The sequence below is a fragment of the Tetranychus urticae genome, chromosome 2 (assembly GCF_039701765.1).
Source record: "Tetranychus urticae isolate SD_2017Ah chromosome 2, NJAU_TeUrti_SD_1.0, whole genome shotgun sequence".
Classification (NCBI taxonomy): Eukaryota; Metazoa; Arthropoda; class Arachnida; order Trombidiformes; family Tetranychidae; genus Tetranychus; species Tetranychus urticae.
Window position 1 is genome coordinate 11,666,289 of NC_142959.1, and position 21,885 is coordinate 11,688,173.

At 36.8% G+C, this 21,885-nt stretch overlaps 2 protein-coding genes across 3 annotated transcripts; both read right to left on the reverse strand.

The window, feature by feature from the left end:
• Window positions 1-282: 282 nt before the first annotated feature.
• On the reverse strand, window positions 283-9,139 carry LOC107359755 (uncharacterized). Its single transcript, XM_015926310.3, has 2 exons — window positions 9,012-9,139; window positions 283-8,747 (listed from the first exon to the last, which is right to left on the reverse strand). Exons 1-2 carry the CDS (start codon window positions 9,061-9,063, stop codon window positions 370-372), a joined length of 8,430 nt encoding a protein of 2,809 aa, XP_015781796.2. The 5' UTR covers window positions 9,064-9,139; the 3' UTR covers window positions 283-369.
• Window positions 9,140-10,581: 1,442 nt separating this feature from the next.
• On the reverse strand, window positions 10,582-21,885 carry LOC107359754 (uncharacterized). 2 transcript variants are annotated; one of them, XM_089267990.1, is made up of 3 exons: window positions 20,216-21,885; window positions 11,449-17,839; window positions 10,582-11,068 (listed from the first exon to the last, which is right to left on the reverse strand). In XM_089267990.1, exons 1-3 carry the CDS (start codon window positions 21,279-21,281, stop codon window positions 11,002-11,004), a joined length of 7,524 nt encoding a protein of 2,507 aa, XP_089124116.1. In that variant the 5' UTR covers window positions 21,282-21,885; the 3' UTR covers window positions 10,582-11,001. The 2 variants fall into 2 exon arrangements, with proteins under 2 accessions (XP_089124116.1, XP_089124117.1); XM_089267991.1 differs by lacking the exon at window positions 20,216-21,885 and adding an exon at window positions 17,925-18,058.

Here is a 21,885-nt window from a genome sequence, read left to right on the forward strand (position 1 = left end):
TATTATCTTTTTCATTGGTTGCAAATCAATGTATCTAATACATATTTTAACAGACGCCGGATAAACTTTTATCTTAATTACCACTTGATTATAAAGTCTTAAAATTTTTTACAAAATTTTATATTATTGAATTGACTAATGGCCGTTTTAGGAACTTATGCAAACTGAACAAAACCCGAGCAACAATATTTACATATCACAGAATAATCTTCTAATGAAAAAGTCTTATTTTGGATGAAATTCTAATTTTTTACCAATATATTTTTTCGAGTGAGGACAGAATTATAATTCAATAATTATTTATTGAATTTAAAAAAGCTGCAAGGAAATTTGGATAAGATAGAAATAGAGTTTGAAATTTATCTTTCATTATGCTGCAGGGATAACTACAACATCAGCTGAATTTGAGGAACTAGAAAGCACCGTTTTAACCTTTTTGGCGACAGACGAAGCGACAATAGGTTCAGTTGAAGATACTTTGACAGCAACGTATAAAGTGTGATTATGTGAAGCATTTCCAGTTGAAGTTATTTGAGAGGCTTCAGTACTGTCAGACTCATTATTAACTTCATTCACAGCTTCGGTTATCGATTCCAGAGGAGTAGAAACACGCGTTATCTCGTCAAAGGCATGAGAGGATTCGGAAGAAGAAGTGTCAACAGCTGGTTGAGTAACTGGATTTTTTGTTTCAGAGGCAGCGCTGGAATTTGAAACAGCCTCTTGACTTGAAGACTGAGTAGATGTTTGGTCGACTTGAATAGTTTCTGTTGATACTGCTGGTTCATTGTCTTCATTAACTTGGCTTGTCTGGTTGGTAAAATGGAAACTTGCTGATGAACTTGAGCTAGATGAACTGCCAGATTGGTAAACTTGAGAAGTAACTTCAAATGTAGAGCTCGAAGATGAGCTTGTTGCCTGTGAAGAACTTTCATAAGTACCGGTAGTTGCTTCAGTTGAGGTAACAAATACAACAACAGCATCTACACCAGAAGAACCTGCAGATGAATTTGCTGTGTTGCTAGTTGATTGTGAAGACGTTTGCGAAGCTTGGCTACTCGTTTCTGAAGAAACTGAATCAACTGATCCAACTGTTACATCTATATCTATCGCACTTGACTGTTGAGTAACTGGATTACTAGATTCTGAATCTGAGGTACGGATAGAACCAGATTCCTGGGATGATTGAGTGCCAGATTGGGCTGAAGAACTAGATGCTGAAGTTGTAGGTTCGTTACCTTCAGATGCAGTTGAAACGGAGACTGATACATTGCTGGACGATTGTGATGATGTTTGGGTGGATTGGCTACTAGTTTCAGTTGAAACTGAGTCGACTGATCCAACGGTCACATCGATTGATACTTCACCTGATTGTTGAGTAACTGGGCTATAAGACTGTGAATCTGAATCTGAATTTCGGATTGAGCCAGATTCGACTGAAGAACTAGGTGTTGTATTTTGACTGGATGTTTGAGAAGTAGATTGGTCTACAACCTCTGATGATCCAACGGTGGTATCGTCATAAGATGGACTGGAAGATGATTGAGTGCTTGGGGCTTCTGAAATAAAATCAAAAGTTGAAGCAACAGTTGGGCGATTTTCTTGAGATGCTTGATTATTAATTACAGACGATGAACTAGAGCTGGTTTGCTGATTTGAAGTTTGTGATGGAGTACCAGATGAAGCAGAGTCATTTGTGGTCACTATTACGACAACTGTGTTACCATCAGATTTACTAGAAGTTGCCTGAGTTGTTGGTTCATTACCTTCAGATGAAGTTGAAACTGATATTGATACATTGCTGGATGATTGTGAAGATGTTTGGGGATCTTGGCTTTCTGTCGAGACTGATCCAACGGTTACATCTATGGATACTTCATCTGATTGTTGAGTTACTGGGTTACTAGGCTCTGAATTTGAGTTACGGGTTGACTCAGATTGTTGAGATGATTGAGAAGATTGTGTGCTATACTCCGAACTAGATGATGAGGTTGGAGATACGGATTGGTCTTGGGTTACTACAGATCCAACAGTTTGATCTTCATAAGAATCTGTTGAGAACTCAAAAACAGTTCCATCAGACAATCCACCAGATGCATTCGTATTATCTTGTTCAACAGCTAAAGAACCCGAATTCCATGCTTGAGTAATTGTTTCAGAAGAGGATGATTCGTATTTTTGCTCCGAAGATTGATTGTTAATTTCAGATGAGGAACTAGATGATGAGCTTGTTGATTGTGAAGGAATTCCAAAAGAACCAGTAGTTGCTTCAGTTGAGGTGACAAATACAACAACAGCATCTGCACCAGAAGAACCTGCAGCTGAATTTGCTGTGTTGCTAGTTGATTGTGAAGACGTTTGCGAAGCTTGGCTACTAGTTTCTGTAGAAACTGAATCAACTGATCCAACTGTTACATCTATTGATACTCCACCTGATTGTTGAGTTACTGGGTTACTAGATTCTGAATCTGAATTTGAAGTTGATTGGGTTGAAGAACTAGGTGTTGAATCTTGAGTTGGCATCTTATGAGTAGATTGAACTACAGCTTCTGAGGATCCAACGGTTGTATCATCATAAGATGAACTGGCAGATGATTGAGTGCTTTGGACTTCTGAAATTGAATCAAAATTTGAAGCGACAGTTGGGTTTGATTCTTGAGATGCTTGATTATTAGCCGCAGAACCAGAGTTAGTTTGCTGACTTGAAGTTTGTGATGGAGCACTAGATGAGCCAGACTCATTCTCATTTGTGGTCACTATTACAACAACTGTATTCCCATCAGATGTACTAGACGTTGCCTGAGTTGTTGGTTCATTACCTTCAGATGTAGTTGAAACAGAGATTGATGATGAGGCAGATGACCCAACAGTAGCATCTTCGTAAGAATCAGTTGAAAATTCAAAAGCAATTTCATCAGATAATGATTCACTAGATGTTGTGAGATCTTGACCCTCATGTAAAGAAGCAGAGTTCCATGCTGGGGTAACTGATTGAGAAACAGAGTCATCAGATGGTTTTGATTCATGGCTAGCGGATTGCGAAGATGAAACTTCGCTGTTTTCGTTTGATGATACAATTACAACAACTGTGTTACCGTCAGAGGTACTAGAGGTTGTAGGTTCGTTAACTTCAGATGAAACTGAGGCTGATACATTGCTGGATGACTGCGAGGACGTTTGGACAGCTTGGCTACTAGTTTCAGTTGAAACTGGAACAATTGATCCAACAGTTACATCTGCAGATACTTCACTTGATTGTTGAGAAACTGGGTTACTGGACTCTGAATCTGAGGTCCGCTTAGCACCAGATTCCTGAGATGAAGCTTGTGTGCTATACTCCGAACTAGATGTTGACGTTTGAGATACGGATTGGTTTTCGGTAACCGCAGAGCCAACAATTGAATCTTCATAAAGAGAAGCAACAGTTGGGTTTGACTCTTGAGATGCTTGACTGTTAGTCGCAGACGAAGAACTAGAACTTGTTTGCTGATTTGCAGATTGTGATGGAGTACCAGATGAAGCAGAGTCATTCTGATTTGTTGCCACGACTACGACCACTGTGTTACCATCAGCTGAATTAGAAGTTGTAGGTTCGTTACTTTGAGTTGTAGCTGAAACTGAGACTGATTCATGGTTAGATGATTGTGATTCGTAGTTACTAGTTGCAGATGAGGCTGATGATCCGACGGTTACTTCTTCATAAGAATCAGTTGAAAATTCAAAATCGATTTCATCTGACAACGATTCACTAGTTGTTGTAAGATCTTGACTCTCAGTTGGATGTTCATTAAGAGACGAGACATCTTGATGACTTGAAGATTGAGATGATGTTCCAGCTGAACCAAAGTCATTATCATTTGTGGTGACTATCACAACGGTGTTACCATCAGACGTATTAGAAGTCGTAGGTTCGTTACCTTCAGATGTAATTGAAACTGAGACTGATACATTGCTGGACGATTGTGAAGATGTTTGCGAAGCTTGGCTACTGGTTTCTGTCGCGACTGAATCAACTGATCCAACAGTTACATCTATTGATACTTCACTTGATTGTTGAGAAACTGGGTTACTGGACTCTGAATCTGAGGTACGAATTTCGCCAGATTCCTGAGATGAAGCTTGTGTGCTATACTCCAAACTAGATGTTGATGTTTGAGATACGGATTGATTTTCGGTAACCGCAGAGCCAACAGTTGAATCTACATAAAGAGAAGCAACAGTTGAGTTGGATTCTTGAGATGCTTGACTATTATTTACAGACGAAGAACTAGAACTAGTTTGCTGATTTGAAGTTTGTGGTGCAGTACCAGATGAAGCAGAGTCATTTTCATTTGTGGTCACGATTACGACACCTGTGTTTCCATCAGAGGTACTAGAAGTTGTAGGTGCATTACCTTCAGATAAAACTGAAGATGATACATTGCTGGATGACTGCGAGGATGATTGGGTAGCTTGGCTACTAGTTTCAGTTGAAACTGGAACAATTGATCCAACAGTTACATCTATGGATAATCCGCCTGATTGTTGTGTTACTGGGCTATTAGACTCTGTATCTGACACCCTGATTGAATCAGATTCAGCCGAAGAACTAGGTGTTGAACTCTGACTGGATGTTTGAGGAGTAGATTGATTTACAACCTCAGAAGATCCAACGGTAGTATCGGCATAAGATGAACTGGAAGAAGATTGAGTGCTTTGAACTTCTGAAATAGGATCAACAGTTGAGTTTGACTCTTGAGATACTTGATTAATAGTTGCAGACGACGAACTTGAGCTAGTTTGCTGATTTGAAGTTTGTGATGGAGTACCAGATGAAGCAGAGTCATTATCATTTGTGGTCACTATTACGACAACGGTATCCCCATCAGATGTACTAGAAGTTGCCTGAGTTGTTGGTTCATTACCCTCAGATGAAGTTGAAACTGAGATTGATACATTGCTAGTTGCAGATGAGGCTGATGATCCGACAGTAGCATCTTCGTAAGAATCAGTTGAAAATTCAAAAGCAATTTCATCAGACAATGATTCACTAGATGTTGTAAAAGCTGGACCTAAATCTTCATTAAGAGGTGTAACTGTTGAGTTGGATGCTTGAGATATTTGACTATTAGTTGCATAAGATGAAGATTGTGATGATGTACCAGAAGAAACAGAGTCATTATCATTTGAAGCTATTATTACAACAACTGTGTTACCATCAGGGGTACTAGAAGTTGCCTGAGTCGTAGGTGCAACACCTTCAGATGAAGCTGCAACAGAGATTGATACATTGCTAAATGACTGTGAAGATGTTTGGGTAGCTTGGCTACTAGATTCAGTTGAAACTGGATCAACTGATCCAACGGTTACATCTATGGATGCTTCAGCTGATTGTTGAGTAACTGGGTTATAAGACGGAGAATCGGAACCTGAAGTCCGGATTGAACCAGAATCGGCTGAAGAACTAGGTTTTGTATTTTGACTGGATGTTTGAGAAGCAGATTGATCTACAACCTCTGATGATCCAACGGTGGTATCTTCATAAGATGCACTGGAAGATGATTGAGTGCTTTGGACTTCTGAAATTGAATCAAAAGTTGAAGCAACAGTTGGGCTGGTTTCTTGAGATGCTTGATTGTTAGTTACAGACGAAGAACTAGAACTGGTTTGCTGATTTGCAGATTGTGATGGAGTACCAGATGAAGCAGAGTCACTCTCATTTGTGGTCACGATTACGACCACTGTGTTTCCATCAGAGGGACTTGAAGTTGTAGGTTCGTCATCTTCAGTTGAAACTGAAACTGATACATTGCTGGATGACTGCGAGGTTGATTGGGTAGCTTGGCTACTAGTTTCAGTTGAAACTGGAACAATTGATCCAACAGTTACATCTATGGATAATCCGCCTGATTGTTGTGTTACTGGGCTATTAGACTCTGTATCTGAAGTCCTAATTGAGCTAGATTCATAAGATGCTTGAGAAGATTGAGTGGTAGATTCGGAAGTAGAGCTTAAGCTTGATTCATGATTCGAAGTTTGAGAAGAGGGAGAACCAGATTGATCTTTTGCTTGGTCAGATCCAGCGTTAACGCCATCATGAACGGAAGTAATAGTTGAGCTGGATTCTTGAGATGTTTGATTATTAGTTGCAGACGCTGAGTTAGAACTAGTTTGCTGATTGGACGATTGTGATGGTATTTCAGATGAACCAGAGTCGTTATCATTTGAAGTTATTATGACGACAACTTTGTTACCATCAGACGTACTAGAATTTGTGGACTGAGTTGTAGGTTGATTAGCTTCAGATGTAGCTGCAACTGAAATCGATCCATGATTGCTTGTTTCTGATGAAGCTGCTGAACCAACAGTAACATCTTCATAAGAATCACTTGAAAATTCAACAGCAGTTTCATCAGATAACGATGCATTAGGTTTTGTTGTATGATCTTGACCTGCGGATAAAGACTCGGCGTTCCATGCTTGGGTAACGGTCTGAGAATAGAGATCAGAATGTTTAGTACTAGTTTCATGCTCATTGATTTTGGATTCAGAGTTGTGGGTTTTTTCAGATGAATCAACATCCTTTTTCGTATCTGTAGGTTGGTTTCTATCAGAAGAGCCGGAGGATACAGGCGTATCTACAACCAATTGTACACCAGAAGAAGAATCTTTCTTTGATTCGCTTGCTTGGGATTGCTTGGATGATTCAGAATCTTTCGTAGGTTCAACAGTTTGTTTAGTAGAAGAAGGTTCAGATGAAGAGTCAGAAGATTTTTTATCATTTGAATTTCCAGACCTAGTATCCTGAGAATTGGATACTGGCGTGTCTACAACCAATTGTACACCAGAAGAAGAATTAGATTGTTTTTGTGGAGCAGAATCTTTCGTAAGTTCATCGTTTTGTTTAGTAGAAGCTTCAGATTGCTTAGATGATTCAGAACCTTTCGTAGGTTCAACAGTTTGTTTAGTAGAAGAAGGTTCAGAAGAAGGTTCAGATTTTTTATTATTCGAGGTTCCAGAATTAGTATTTTGAGAAGAAGATACTGGCAAATCTACAACTAATTGTACACCAGAAGAAGAATCCTTCTTTGATTCAGCAGTTTGTTTAGTAGCAGAAGGGTCCGATGTAGAGTCGGAAGATTTTTTATCATTTGAGGTTCCAGAATTAGTATCCAAAGAAGTGGACACTGGCGCGTCTACAACCAATTGTACACCAGAAGAAGAATCAGATTGTTTTTGTGGAGAAGAATCTTTCTTTGATTCTATCGCTTGCGATTGCTTAGACGATTCAACATCTTTTTTAGGTTCAGCATTTTGAGCACTAGAAGAAGGTTCAGATTGCTTTTGTGAAGAAGAATCTTTCTTAGGTTCAGCAGTTTGTTTAGTAGAAGAAGATTCAGATTTTTTTTCATTCGAGGCTCCAGAATTAGTATTTGAAGAAGTGGATACTGGCAAATCTACAATCAATTGTGCACCCGAAGAAGATTCAGATTGTTTCTGTGGAGAAGAACCCTTCTTTGATTCGACTGCTTTCGATTGCTTAGATGCTTCAGATTCTTTCTTAGGTTCAGCAGTTTGTTTAGTAGAAGGTCCAGATTTTTTATCATTCGAGGTTCCAGAATTAGTATTTTGAGAAGCGGATACTGGCAAATCTACAACTAATTGTACACCCGAAGAAGATTCAGATTGCTTTTGTGGAGATAAATCTTTCTTTGAGTCTACAGGTTTTTTAGCAGCAGAAGGACCAGAAGATTGAGATTGTTTCTGCGGAGAAGAAGTCTTCTTTGAATTATCAGTCTCTTTAGTTTTGTCAGGTTTCAAAGTAACAGGTTGTGCTTGACTCTGAGATTTAGTGTTTTTTTCAGAGTTTGAAGTTGGCTTAGTGTTAGTTTTGGAAGATGATGAAGCACTAGAACCATTTTTAGTTGGTGAGTTTGATTTGACTTCTTTGATTACTTGATCCGCAGAGTTTTCAGCTTTGTCTAGTGCAGCACTAGCTTGTCTAAATGTATCAATTTTTTCTTCATTGGACAGTCTATCGGCTTTTTCAACCTTCTCTAAGGCCGCTCTTACATTTTCTTTCTCTTTTTCAATCTTCTCCTGTTGTTTCCTCTTCTTTTCTTCTTCCTCTTGCCTCTTCTTCTGATCCTTTTCTTCATCGGCCTTAGATTTTCTATTTCCACAGCCAATTCCAAAGAAGCATCTAATAGTATCACCAACTTTCTCAGCAATGGCAGTTCCTCGATCAACAACAGTGTCCTTTACTGAACCCCAATTGATTCCGAACAGACCCCGAGATTTAAGAGATGAAACTTCACTAATCAAATGTTTTTCAATCTTATCAATAGTACCAAGGATTTGAAAGATACTTTCAGTGGACACATCAGGCATTGAGATAAGATTTTCAAATCGACTTTCCAGTGATCTCAATGTTTTACCATCATTTTGGAGCATGAACTTTTTAATCTCGTCAATTTTACGAGAATTTTGAACCAAGTGTTTATCCAGGGCTTTAACAACAGAGTCAACTCGTTGAGACAAAATCTTTTGTAAATCTGGAAGGTATGATTCAAAATTATCGGTACCTTGCTGGGCGGCTGCATACAGTTGTGAAATGGATTCGAGGAAGCTTGACCGAGCACGTTCAATTTGTCCAACAGCAGGAAGCGACAACTTGCCATCATCTTCAACCTTTATCGTAGCTTGAACGTTGGCCAATAAATCATCCAAGACATTTCGTTTTTGAACAGCTCGACCTTCACTCACAGTAACTTAAGTAACAAAAAATAAAACATCGTTAAAATAAGACAACTGCTTTAAATTTAAATCAAATAAATTCACAGTAAAACATAAAAAGATTCAATTTCAACAAAATAATCATCATCTTTTGTAATTAAATAAACCCTTTCAAAGAGTTAAGAAGAGTCTTCTTATCTAACGGATTATCTTTGTTTACTTAAATTTTACAGAAATGAAAGTGAGAAAGGATTTAATTTAACAAAAGATGGCGTTTTGTTTTAACCGTTAATACTTACTGGCTGAAATGCAGAGCAAAACAAGAGTAAGTTTAAACATTTTCAGTACCATTTTTGCTGATTTAAACTGATTCGTTTGATAAATCAGATTTACTGAAATTACTGATTAGTGTCTAATACTTTTATATCAAATCTGTGGCTTAGTGAAATCCCTTTCATTTTACTCGTCCAGATTTTTATTACATGGTAAAAACAATACAATAATAAATTGAGACAAGTGAAAACTGATGAATTTGAAAAGATTGAAAATCTATGTATTATAATAGTGACAGGTCATTGTTGCTTGATAGCCATGTGATAACCAAGTTTACCTTAATGACAACTAAATTGGCTTTCCACATCAATTCTGGTAATGATAATTGTATCTCCAATTGTGTTATTCAAAGGTGTATTTCAGTTAAATCGTGAACGATCAACAAACTGCTCAACATAACTTGCATGGAATATTTTCCGATACAATTGACGTTCATTTGATAACACACGAGCGGATAAATCCCCATCTAAAGTTGTCAATTATAATAATCAGATTAAATGAAAGAAAGATCAAATTAAAACGCAATTTCTTTATTAAAAAACAAAATCTTTGCAATCATTCTGGATTAAGATACAAGAAATTAACTAATTTAGATCAATGTTGAAGGTTACTTGAGATAAACTTCAAATTAACATGATTTAGTTAACAAAATTTGATTCTCGAGATTTTTTCCAACTCAAAACCTCGAAACTTGAAAATCCTCTGCGGACGATTACCAATGGTTCAACAAGTCCAGGTGATGACTTTCAATCAATTGAAACCAACTGAAACTTCCGTAGAGCTAGATGGACATGAATTTACAGATGTTGACCAAAATACGATGAAATAAGAATGACTTTATAGAGTGTTTGCTCATTTTATCAGAATTGAAATCTGTAGCTGTTGTCAAATTGGAAATACATTGGATCTTAAGCTTTCTAAAGAGATACTTTGTTTATTGTTGATTGAGTAAGTAAAGCTTTAGACTTATGGCCTCTTGATTAAAATATGACGAGTTTACAATAATGACCAAAATTAGTTCAATGATTACATTCCAAACGATCTTTGTGAGTTCGAGTTATTGAAAATTTGTTTGCTAGGTTCAAATGTTTCAAATTTAGGTAATACAAAAAATACATTTGATTGGCGTCATATCCTTAACATTGAAGGTATCAATCAAAAGCGTCTGACATTTGATTTACAGGAAATGCATTTTCCTTTCAATAGCACTTTTTGTATAAATTTCAGCTGTAAATCAATGTTAAATTGGGTTTACCTCAGAATATAAACGTTTTACTCCAAAAGATCTATGAGGTAAGCAAAAAGCTTTACTAAAAGCCACCTTACAATATTGTAGCGACTTACAAGACTTGTCTGTCTTGATCTGTTTACTATTGATATAAAAGAAGTGATAAATAGCAACATTTGTTGGATTATCATTAATTTGTTTACTAATTAATAGCAGCTAATTAACTAATGGTTATGAGTTAAGCAATAATCCAGACTCAAAGAGGCTCCAAGTTTGATAGACATTCAATACTGACTTTTGTCATGATGTTGAACTAATAGTAATGATGATTTCACTTTTGTTTATTCAAGTAACACCATTATAATTTAAACAGTTGGTTAGTATTTTTTATGTAGTTGATTGTTACAACCAAAAGCGTATACTGTTGATGGTATTAATAACAAAATAAAGGTTTGTAATTTCAAATATGGAATAAACAAGGAAAACAAAGGTGTAAACATTAAGAATTAAAGATTGACAGAAATATTAAAATGTAATAAAACAAAACAATGGATAAAATGAAAAATTGGAAATTGATTATAAAAAATTTGGGAAAGGTTCAAGAATTGAATGTATGTTAATGTATAAAATCCATGAAGAAGAAGATAATGATGATTTCAAGATGATGGTAATGAGTCCTCACAGTATTTACTGGTAATTTTGAGCCGTTCAAGTAGGTGGTTCATCATTTAAACAGATGATTCGTACATAGTACAAGCAAAGGGTAAATAGGTTCGCTTATGTTTAACGCTTGTTCTGGTGATGAAGATGATGATAATTATGATGGTGAGAGAAAAAAAGAGAGAAAAATATAAAAGAAGAACATTTTAGTTGTTTGAGCAAATAAAAGGATTAAATTATAAACAAAAAGGCGAGACAAAATGGTTAACAATGTGATTGACAAAAGTGAGTAAAAGGGTAACCAAGGAAATTTAGACTGGTATTTTGGGTTAACTGTGGGTGACAGCAAGGTTGAGGTAAACCAAAAGAAAGTTGATTATTTTGTTTCATTATAATTAAATTTGTGATTGTTGATAAGTTTTCATGCGGATATTTGGCTGGTTTTAAGGAAGGGAATTTGATGCATATTTTTGTCTTTGTGTTTTGTTTGTAATCATTTTTGTATAGTTGCTCACCGAAGCGACGTATTAACACCATTTACACAGTTACATTCCATCGAGTATTCCCAAGTAGTCTCTTCACGTCCTCTACCATCTTGTGGACTTTTGTGCCTCTCAAATTTACTTGTTGTTACCACTTCACCACCACCGCCACCAGCTCGATTAGATTCATTGGAGCCAATTCCTGGTGTTGACCCGCCAAATGTGTAACTATGACAAGATTTTGATCTCTTCTTTGGTATTGAATCCATGGATGTGGCTGATTTCATTCTGGATACATTTCCACCTTTAACTGATTCCTCTTCACCTTCCCTTTCGCCTTCTCTTTCATTTTCATTGGCTTTTCTCTGTGAATAGGTTAAATCTTTCATCGATGCCATTTTATTTTGATACCTATAAGGTGACTCAAGGGTTACGGATGATGAAATGGTGCAACCATCACCACCAATTGGAGGATTACTTTGATTCCCTTTGCCTGTGTCACCACCGCTATGGTTTCCCATTGAAACACCTTTACTTCGATCACCTGATTGTAACATTTGTTCAAGTACTAAACGAGACATGGCAGGCCTTTTAACCTTTAAACCACCAATTCCGTCTGGTTCAGTTTCTTCGGGAATCGTTGTTTTAGTTATACTGGTCGTGATCTCAGTTTCACCTTGTGATTTTGCTTGTGGCTGTTGCCTTAGTTGTTGATTTTGATATTGTTGTTGATGTGATTGATTGTTTACATACTCTTTCGAGTCTTTCGGCATAATCGTTGCTTGAGCAGATTGTGCTAAGACTCTTGACGTTTCGTCTCTTCTTGACTCTTTCAATGTTCTTTGGCCAGTCATTTTAGAGTCCATTCCAGGGTTTTGTAGCGCAACTCTAGAGATCGGTCGTGAATCAGCATTAGGTGCCACTGATTCACGAGACTCAACGTTACTCCGTAACCCAAATTCATCAACACTTGAACCATCAACCTTTAAACCAGAATCAACTGAAGGCTGAGGTGAACTAATCAACATTTGACTTTTAGCAGCAACAGAATCTGAATTGGATAAACCAATTTGCCGCAAATTACGCAGATTCATGTCATCACGAAAGGTTGGCAGATGTGTTTCCGTATAACTTGGTTGAAAATAACCCAAACCAATAGACCGAGAATCACGAGGATCGGGTGATGTTGTGTACGAAGGTGGAGCTGGAGGATAATGCATCATCCTGTCAGATCTTTGTGAATTTACAATTGAATTAGGTTCGTTGAATAAATTGGTAGTTGACAAAGAATGATGATTTAATTTTCTCGGTGTTCCTTCAATCAATCCAACAGATGATGAGTTACCCGTTTCGTGGTTTGAAGATTTGTGTCTTTGACGATGGCGTTCAGGTTCATGCATTTTCCTATCAGATGAAGGTTGAGGTGAAAGAGGATTGGAATGACCAGTAGGTGGTGGAGGCGATGAAACTGATGCTGAATTCCTGTATTGTTGGTAAGGTGAACTGTTTAAAGTATCCATTGGTTTGGCAGTTTGAACGGTTGGTAATGATGGTGATGATGTTGATGTACAAGGATGGAGTGGATTTTGATTAGGATAAACATTTCGATTTGAAGGAGCAACTGGATAAGGAGGAGAATCGGTTAAAATAGTTTCCGATTTAATATCTGGTTCCATTATAGCATTATTGGCATACTTTCGACTGGCTCTGGATCGAGTTTCAACTTTAGTATCCTTTCCCGTGCTAGCAATAACAGTCTCACTGGAAACCGAGACTGCCTTAGGACGATGTAAAGTTCCGCTTGGATCCTTAAAGGGCTCAGTTGACATTTCGCTACAAATGGTTGAGCTACTTGCCTCTTCCCAGGTTATACCAACCAAACCAGGTTTAACATTTCTCCGACTAACAATAGGATTATGAGCATGAACTAACTGGACTGGTGATTGTTGACTATGAGCCGTTGTTTCACCTGCTTCTGTTAATTTTGCTGATGACGAAGGATACCTAATTTGAAGAGGTGAAGGTGATGATGAAGATGATGATTCAGGAGGTGAAGGAAGTGAAATGTCATCTCCTTGACCAGGTTCACTAATAACTATATGCAATGGATCGGTTATTCTAGTTTTAGAAGCCGCTGTGGACCTTGTTATTGGTGCTGATGATGAAGGGTGTACTGATAGCGGACCTTCAGGTGAAGGTATTCTAGTTGCCATATCAGTTTCATTTATTGACCGCATTTGGTAATAATTGTTTGACTCTAGGTTGGATGAAGTTGATCGATATTGATCCAATCCTCCATGAGTTGAAACAGATTGTATGTAATGAGCATCCAAGGCTGATGATGGTCGTGTCGATGACTCGCTTAATGTGGTTTCTAAATATTTTTTACCTAAAGGTGAAGCTGGTGTTGAAGGAAAGGTTCCTTTGGACAATGTTGGTGATGTTATTACAGGCTGTGTAACTGTACTTTGACTTGCTTGATCATCATCGACCTCTCCAACTAAATGATTGCCCCTATTTAAACCAGTAAATACGGGAATCTTTCGACTAGTTGAGACTTGAGTTTTCCTTGATAGTTTACCATCTCGATCCATTGTTGTGATTGAGGAAACTTCCGAAACTTCACGTTGACTCTCTTTATTGATAGATACAATTACTTTTGAATGAGTTTGCAGCTGTTGAGCAAAATTTTTCATTAAACGTTCAGACTGTGAACAAGGAACTAAATCAGTTGTTCCTTTATTATCAGTTGTCCTGTTATTATCATCTCTATTGGTCCTAGCTTCACCAATTAGCTGATCTTTTGATGGACCAGGCTGGTTTTGTCTAGCAGTTGGTTGGTTATAAAGCAAGTTATCGTTTGGTTGAGATACCATCGGAACTTGATTTGGATGCATTTGGTGCTGTTGATAATGTTGAGGAGAAAGGTTGGGACTATAAGAAGGTATTGATGATTGTGCATTGAATCGCGTCTGTTGTCGATGTGATGGCGATGGAGTCCTTGGTTTAATTTGATTCGTCCTTTCAACTTCTGGTTCCATAAGTGCCGAGTTGAAGGTTGGCATACGATCATTTTGATTGAGCGAACGCTCTAACTGAGCTTGTGAAGGAAGATAATTGGATTGGGTTTCTTGAGTCGATTGTTTGGATGAACAATCAGAGTAATTGCCATCCGTGGTGATTGATGTGGCTCGAGATACAGGCCGAGTCTCTGTACCTGAATACGGTATCTCAATGGTAGTTGGCTGTGATGCTATTGGTGGATCTGTTTGAATTTGTTTATTTCGATCGGCAGTTGCTGTTATTTTTGTTGGTCGTTGGATTGTGTTAGATGAGATTGTGTTCATTGTTTGGCTGGAAGCTGTTTTAGTTGATGCCTTAATTGAATGCTGTGGCGACCTTGGCCTAGAAACTTGAGTTGATTGTTGTTGCTTTTGTTGAATACAAGGTTGATACCAAATCTGCTGTTGAGTAGCATCACCTGATTCATCAGTTCCAGTCTTTGTTTTACCAGAATAATCAGAGTCAATTGAAGTAAATTTACTTACACCAACTTGAACTTCATGGTGATCGGATAAATCAGTTTGAATATCTTCGCAGCTCAATTTGTACGGTCGATCACGAACAATTCGTACAATACCTCGAGACCGACGAGTATCCCCTGGTGAACTAGGCTGAAGTGTAACTGGCAACGGTGAATCATCTTCAGTAGAGACGGCTTTCGTCTTGGATCTAAGCCAAGATGATTCCGTTTGTGTATATTTTGATCGTGTCTCAGGCAGAGCAGAGAATCGTTCACGGGAAAATTTTTCCGTTCCAACCGAAGCATCACGACATTTACGCACTTTAACTGGTTTCACCATATCATCTGTTTGAATAGCTATGGATGCTTTTGGAGCCAATATTTTATCCAGAATGCGATTCATCAAATCCATGTCAATATCAGTATTGATACCAATGGCTTGAAGAGCCACACTCAAATCTCGCTGTAATCCAATGGAGCGAACTTCAGGAGAAAACAATTCTCGAGTCTGGGTTTTCCGTGAAACGGGAAACATGGTAATACTTGGTAAACCAATTGACCTAACCGTTGGCAGTGGTGGTGGTGGTGGAGGTGGAGGCGGTGGAGGCGGAGTAGTTGTCGATGAACTGGGCACTTCTTTTCGATGAGGTAGAAGAGCACTCATCAACTGATCCGGATCAAGTTTAGGTCGAGAGAGGCGCATGGTTGAGACAGTGGTTGTGGTTGAGGTTGTAGTTGAAGTTGATGCAGATGAAGTAGTCACAGTAGTTGATGAAATTAAAGATGGTGTAGGAATTAACGAAGACGATGATAATGATGAAGATGACGATGATTGTGATTTAGGTTGTTGGCACTTGGTTGACTTAGATCCAGTACTACAATTATCCTTAAACGATTTCACGGTACAAATTGAATCTTCATTACTGTTGACCTCACTCCTCTTGACTAAACCTCTTAATCCCTCCTCTGGCTCATAATCACCATAAAGGTTAACCACTGAGGGCCTCAAATAACCCGATGCTAAACCTCTTGAGATGGTTATACCACTATAAGGAACCGTTATACTTCCTCGTGATTTCAAGTGGTCTGTAACAGTTTTACTCAGTGACTGGGAAGTTTGGTTACATCCAAAAGGATCAGATGAGCTTCGCCTTTCCCCACCTCCACTCCTTCCTCTCCTTGGTCTCAAGGTTGATGTTTGCCTATTGTTGGCCGAGCTTGATGTTGCTGTTACTGTTGTTGTTGTTGTTGTTGCCGTTGTACTAGAACTATTTTTGTTGGTATTTGCATTGTTACTCCCAGTTGAAGACAAAAGTTTACTGTCTGCTTGCTCAGAATTCATTGATGAATATTCAGGTAAACCTGCAGGTGTACAATCAGATAAATTTACTGTTGACACCGCAACGGATTTTGAAGGAGATTTCAGGTATGCCTGATCAATTCCACCTTCATCATCATCATCATCATCCTTACCATCATCATTATCATCATCACTAAATTGATCCTTAGTTCCACTAATTCGCTTAACAAAATCATCTTTTTCCTTATCTTTCTCTTGACCAGGTTTCTCCTCCTTTTTATTTATTCGTGTTGATAAACCACGAACATTTACATTCTCATTTACTGATCGAGCATACCAATTGATCTTTGGATTACCGCTGGTACAACCTTGACTATCTGATAAATTAATATCGCCTGAAATCTCCTTTGATTGGCTTTCATCAACCTTTGAGACTTTTATTTTACCTTCATCAATTGACTCAGCTGGCTTTAAATCACGATCCTTTGATCGTCTGCAGTGAACAACATACTTCTCATTAATAAATAAACCCCCTTTTTCATCATCATCATCATCATCCTCATTATTGGATCTATCAATATCAACATTACCACCTTGATCAACCTTTGATTTTGTAGCATCACTTAGTTTAACGTTCACTAAATTGGTTAATGAATGTTTATCCGGACGAGCTGTTGATCTTTCAGGTTCAGGTGAATGTAAATCTGAAGATGAAACCAGTGAACTTGGTTCAATTTCCAGATCAGCTTCTTGAATATCTTCAAAGCGAATTATATTTCGATTCTCGTCAATTCCAAGAAGCACATTTTCCAAGCTTTGCCTAGGTTCAACCAGATCAACCTCACAATCAGATTCAAAGGATTCCTTTTCTTGAAGTGGGTTAGGGTAAGACCGATCATCGGTTGAAGATGATTCAATCAACTCTTGACTTCCCCAACCCGATTCCAGTTCAGATGAAGTGGGTCTAATTGAACTTGCCAGACTACCACGAGATAGAGCAAGACTTGAACTCGGTGTGGTAATCCTTGAAGGCTCTGCAGTTGATGGAGTCAATCGAGCCAACAACAAGTCACTGGTTGAAGAAACATCCGATTGAATAGAGAGAAGTTTTTCCCTCCATCGAGGGTTCACATTGACTGGTCGGGTGCGCGATGAAGACGATGAAGCCGAGACACTTGAAGCACCACCAGCCAGGGTTTCTGAAAATTCAAACCCAGAATCATTGGCATCCTCATCAGGTTCACGGGTTGAACTTGCAACATCATCTTCATCGGAAAACTGGCTTGAACCAAGTACTTGAGAACCTGGACTTGACCGGGAACCCAAACGGGTCAACTTGTGTCTTGTTGAAGCCAAATTTGTATAAGGTTCGTAAGTTGATTTACTGTTGTTACTTGGTTCGGGTAAAGACGGTTGTGCTGGTTGACGTAAGTGAACAGGTCCAGGTGAAGAGTGTAAAACTGATGACAATTGAGATGCAAGATTACCTGGAATATCAATTGAAGTAACACAAAAAGGTTTACCTGGATTACTTGGAATAACTTGTCCAGTCTCTTTGTCCACTGATTTGGCTCTCTCGGAATCCTTGGAGCCACTTAGACCTAAAATTGAATGGCAAAGTAAAAATGAATTAATCATAAAGGGAAAATTAAATTGTCGCTTGTTTACATTTCCAATCAATTTTACCTTTCTCAATTTTTGTCAAAGTTAATAAAATTGTACAAATGTCAACAGCCATGCACTATTGATGGACAAATTGATTGTTGATCAACAAAAGTAAATGTTTAAATTTTCACAATTTAAATCATTGAATGGCTTTTTCATTATTGTAACAAAAAGAAATTAAAATTTTGCCATTTTGTTGTTAATCACAAACTAAATCACTCATAATGGTTTGAGTTGATTGCGATGAGACTTGGATGTTATTTTGAATCATTGATAGCAACTTGAAATATTCACGTTTTCACAATTGATTAGTTTGATTGGGAATAAATTTTTATTTATTTTTCACTATTTTTCACCTTGTTCACCAAGCAACTCCTGCCTGCCAATCAACCTTATTAACACCATCTGTATCAATAGCACAATTAACATTAAATTGTCTGGTTTAATGGTTGATTGTAAAAGTAAAACCTGATCAAGACTAATGACTCTTCAGATAAAATTGAGTAAAACTGGGTAAAGGATGAACAATCAAAACAGGTTGAGGCATAAATCAATGGTAAATCTTGAACAGCCAAAAAGGCAAACAAAATTGTCACAATAAGATTTAACCCAAAACCTAAAAAAACCAGAAAACCAGAAAACATGCAAATGTGATTCTTTTATTTCCAATTGTATTTCATCTCATTTCAATTACAATTTAGGTGATAATTATATTTCAAAGGCCATCAACATCCATTATTAATCAGACAAAAAGCAACACTCCTTAATGATCATCAATTTACATTGGCAACAAATAACAATGTAAATAAAGAAACATGAAAATTCATGATTTAAATCACAAGCCCAAAGTAACGATTGAAATGTAACAATTAACATAAAATTGGGTAAAATGATGACAAATAAAAGTGTTAACATTCACACATGATTAGGCCAACCTTAATATTATGATCATTGATGGACTTTGTTTTACCTGGAAAAACAAAGAAGGTAATCAAGACGCCAAATGAATGATGAAGTGAATGGTAAAATGCAAGTCTTTCATTTTTTGTTTTCTACCTAATAAAGGTAAACTCACGATTGTAATAGGAATTGAAATGATTATTAACACAATGGCCCACTAATTTACAGCTGTAAATGCGCACTTTTACATCATCATCAGCATTCCAATGGAATGTTATCTTTAACATTAACACTTTTTTTCACCATCATTTTAATGTAAACTGCAACTAATACATTATCAGGTTGTATTAACCACGCTAACAGCTAATATAAGCATGTTTAACTTGAAATCATATTGTAATTGTTTCACTGTTATTGTTTTGGCTTGTTGTTAAATGGCTTGTAGTTGCAAGCAACTCATGACCAGGAAGGCCCAACAAATTAAGATTTGATCACAATTTTCCTTCACCTGTTGTAACAATTATTATTTTATATTTAAGTTTCAATTTTATTTTCATGGTTTCCAGTATTTTTCATTTGTTTGTTTCTCCAGCATTTCATATTATTTTTATTATTATTATTATTATTACTTGTGCTTGATAACTTTTCTCAACAATCCTGATTTGAACCCAACATTTCCAACTATTACAATTAATACTCGTATTTGGTTTAAATTAAACTCTTCTGTACATTTGTAGACATTAACTGAACAGTTGAATGTTGTTCTCAATTTACTAATCATGCGTTTACAGCTATGTAACATTAAAGATTTGATTGTAATTAGTTTTCAAACTTGATTAATGCACATTGGGTCATTGCTAAGATTTGGGTAATTTTGGGTTAAATCAATTTTCTTTTTTACCAAAAATGGAAAATTTGCTCAAAAATTGAATGTAAAACATTTGGTGAAACATTTGAAAATCAACTTTGAATCTCATGAATCTTGAAGCTGATTTCATGGGGAAAAATTGAATTTTAAATTTCGAATCATTTCGAGCAAAAAATGTAAAGCTTGTCACAACCTTTCTTGACCATTCATTGGAAATGAAGAATTGATTTGATTCTTTTTTTCAGCCTTTAACCTCAAGTTCTCTGAAATTGTATTGTTCAATTGTTTCAATTTAATGGTGAATCATTAACAGTTAACATTGCATTCTAATAAGGAATGTAAAATGATTGAACTTTCATTGATTAAACATTAAACGATTGGAAAGAAACCAGTTTTTTGTTAACCAATAAAAGCCATAGGCGTGACTATCAATACTTGAAACATTGAAACTTCATGCTTTTCAATGATTATCTCATTTAGAATGCAAATCAATTCAGAAATAGAAAAATATTGATAAAGAAAATGATGTAAATGGTAAACATACCTGTGGCTATTGGTGTTAACCGGCTCGACTTTTTAACTTGTTGACGTTTCCTTCGAGTTTGTTGAAATTTATATTCCATTGTTTCCATTGCTGAACTTTTATCCGTTGGTTCAACCTTTTCCTTTGCCAATGAATGATGAACTGTACCAAAGTCAACCTTTGAACTTTCACTTTCACTAGAGTCTTGTTGATCATCTGAATCTGATTGAGTCATGGTTTGAACCGGGACAGCCCAAGATTCAGATTCATAAGATGGTGGACGAGAAAAACTGTCAATCGGAGCATTTAAAGAAGATGATCCTTTAATGGGTTTAACATAACTCTCGAGATCACCAATTTTCTTGCCAATCACGGGTAAAGTTTTACGCTGACTTCGATCTCGATGTGAAGATCTAGACATTGTTGGTGGTTGGACTGAACGACGAGCAATATCTTCAGTAGTCAATAAAAAGGGTTCCGTAAGAGTCGACACTTTATCAACACCAATCAGTAGAGGCAATATTAGAGCAGTTTTTTCCTTTAATCCAAATCTTGGTCCATAACAGTGGCTGGCATTACCTTCATCACCATCACGGTCATCCTGGTCATTTGGGTAACATTTAAACAATCCTAATCCAAGGTCGGAAAAACAACGTCTCTTGAAAGGAGCAAGGCTTTTACCGGTTAAAGGTTGCTGCTCTTGATTGGGTTCATTTAGTGTTGGATGATCACTGATGATACTGGAAATAGAAGATGAAGATAATGAAGGACAAAAGGTAAATGATGAGGATGAAGATGAAGATGAACATAAACAACTGGTCACTTGAGGTAATAAACTCACGTCTGGTATACTTAGGTTGATGGAGTTGTTGTTGTTGTTGCTGTTGGTGTAAGCATTCAATTTACTTGGTCTTACAGTGCAAGCTTGTTCCGTTGATAAGCTATTTTGTTTCTTATCATTATTATCATTACAATTGTTATTATAATTGTAACTACTCTTGGCGATGGTAGAGCCTTTGATGGACGTAACGGGGTTTGGTTCCTCTTTTACTGACCTATTGTTGTGTAAATAAGCTGTTTCATTCATCGACTTTCAATTTAACTGTTTTTAAAACCAATTATTGAACAACTTGGCAACTTATCATTGAATGTTGAGGCTAAAATGGTTGATATCGGTTGAACCCATTGTTGTTAATTTGCACAAAATTAAACGGCACTTTCATTTACAATTATGTTTCTTGTTTTGTTGATTACTTGTAAACAGATTCACAGTTAACAAAAAAACAGGTTTACCTTTGTTTAACAATCACAATTGAAAGCTAATTATTAATAAAAATTTGTTGCAATTACCATTTTTTACTCTAATTAAATTGATAACAATCAAACTTGGTTAATGGTTAAATTGAATTAAAAATTCAAAAGCTCAAAGGTAAAGAAGAAGGAAAAACAAAGTAAAATTTCAATTTGTGTTGATTGGTATAAAAGATGAGGATGAAATGGGCATCTTCATGATGGCCAATAAGGTGATGATAATGATGATGACAATTACATGTTTAACGGAAAACTAATGATGATGAACAATTTATTTAACCAGATATTTGGTTTGCACGAATGGTTAACTTGACTGTTTGCCTGTTTCTAGGTTTGTTGTGGCTATTTGATGATCATCTTTTTTTGATTCAAGTCTTTTC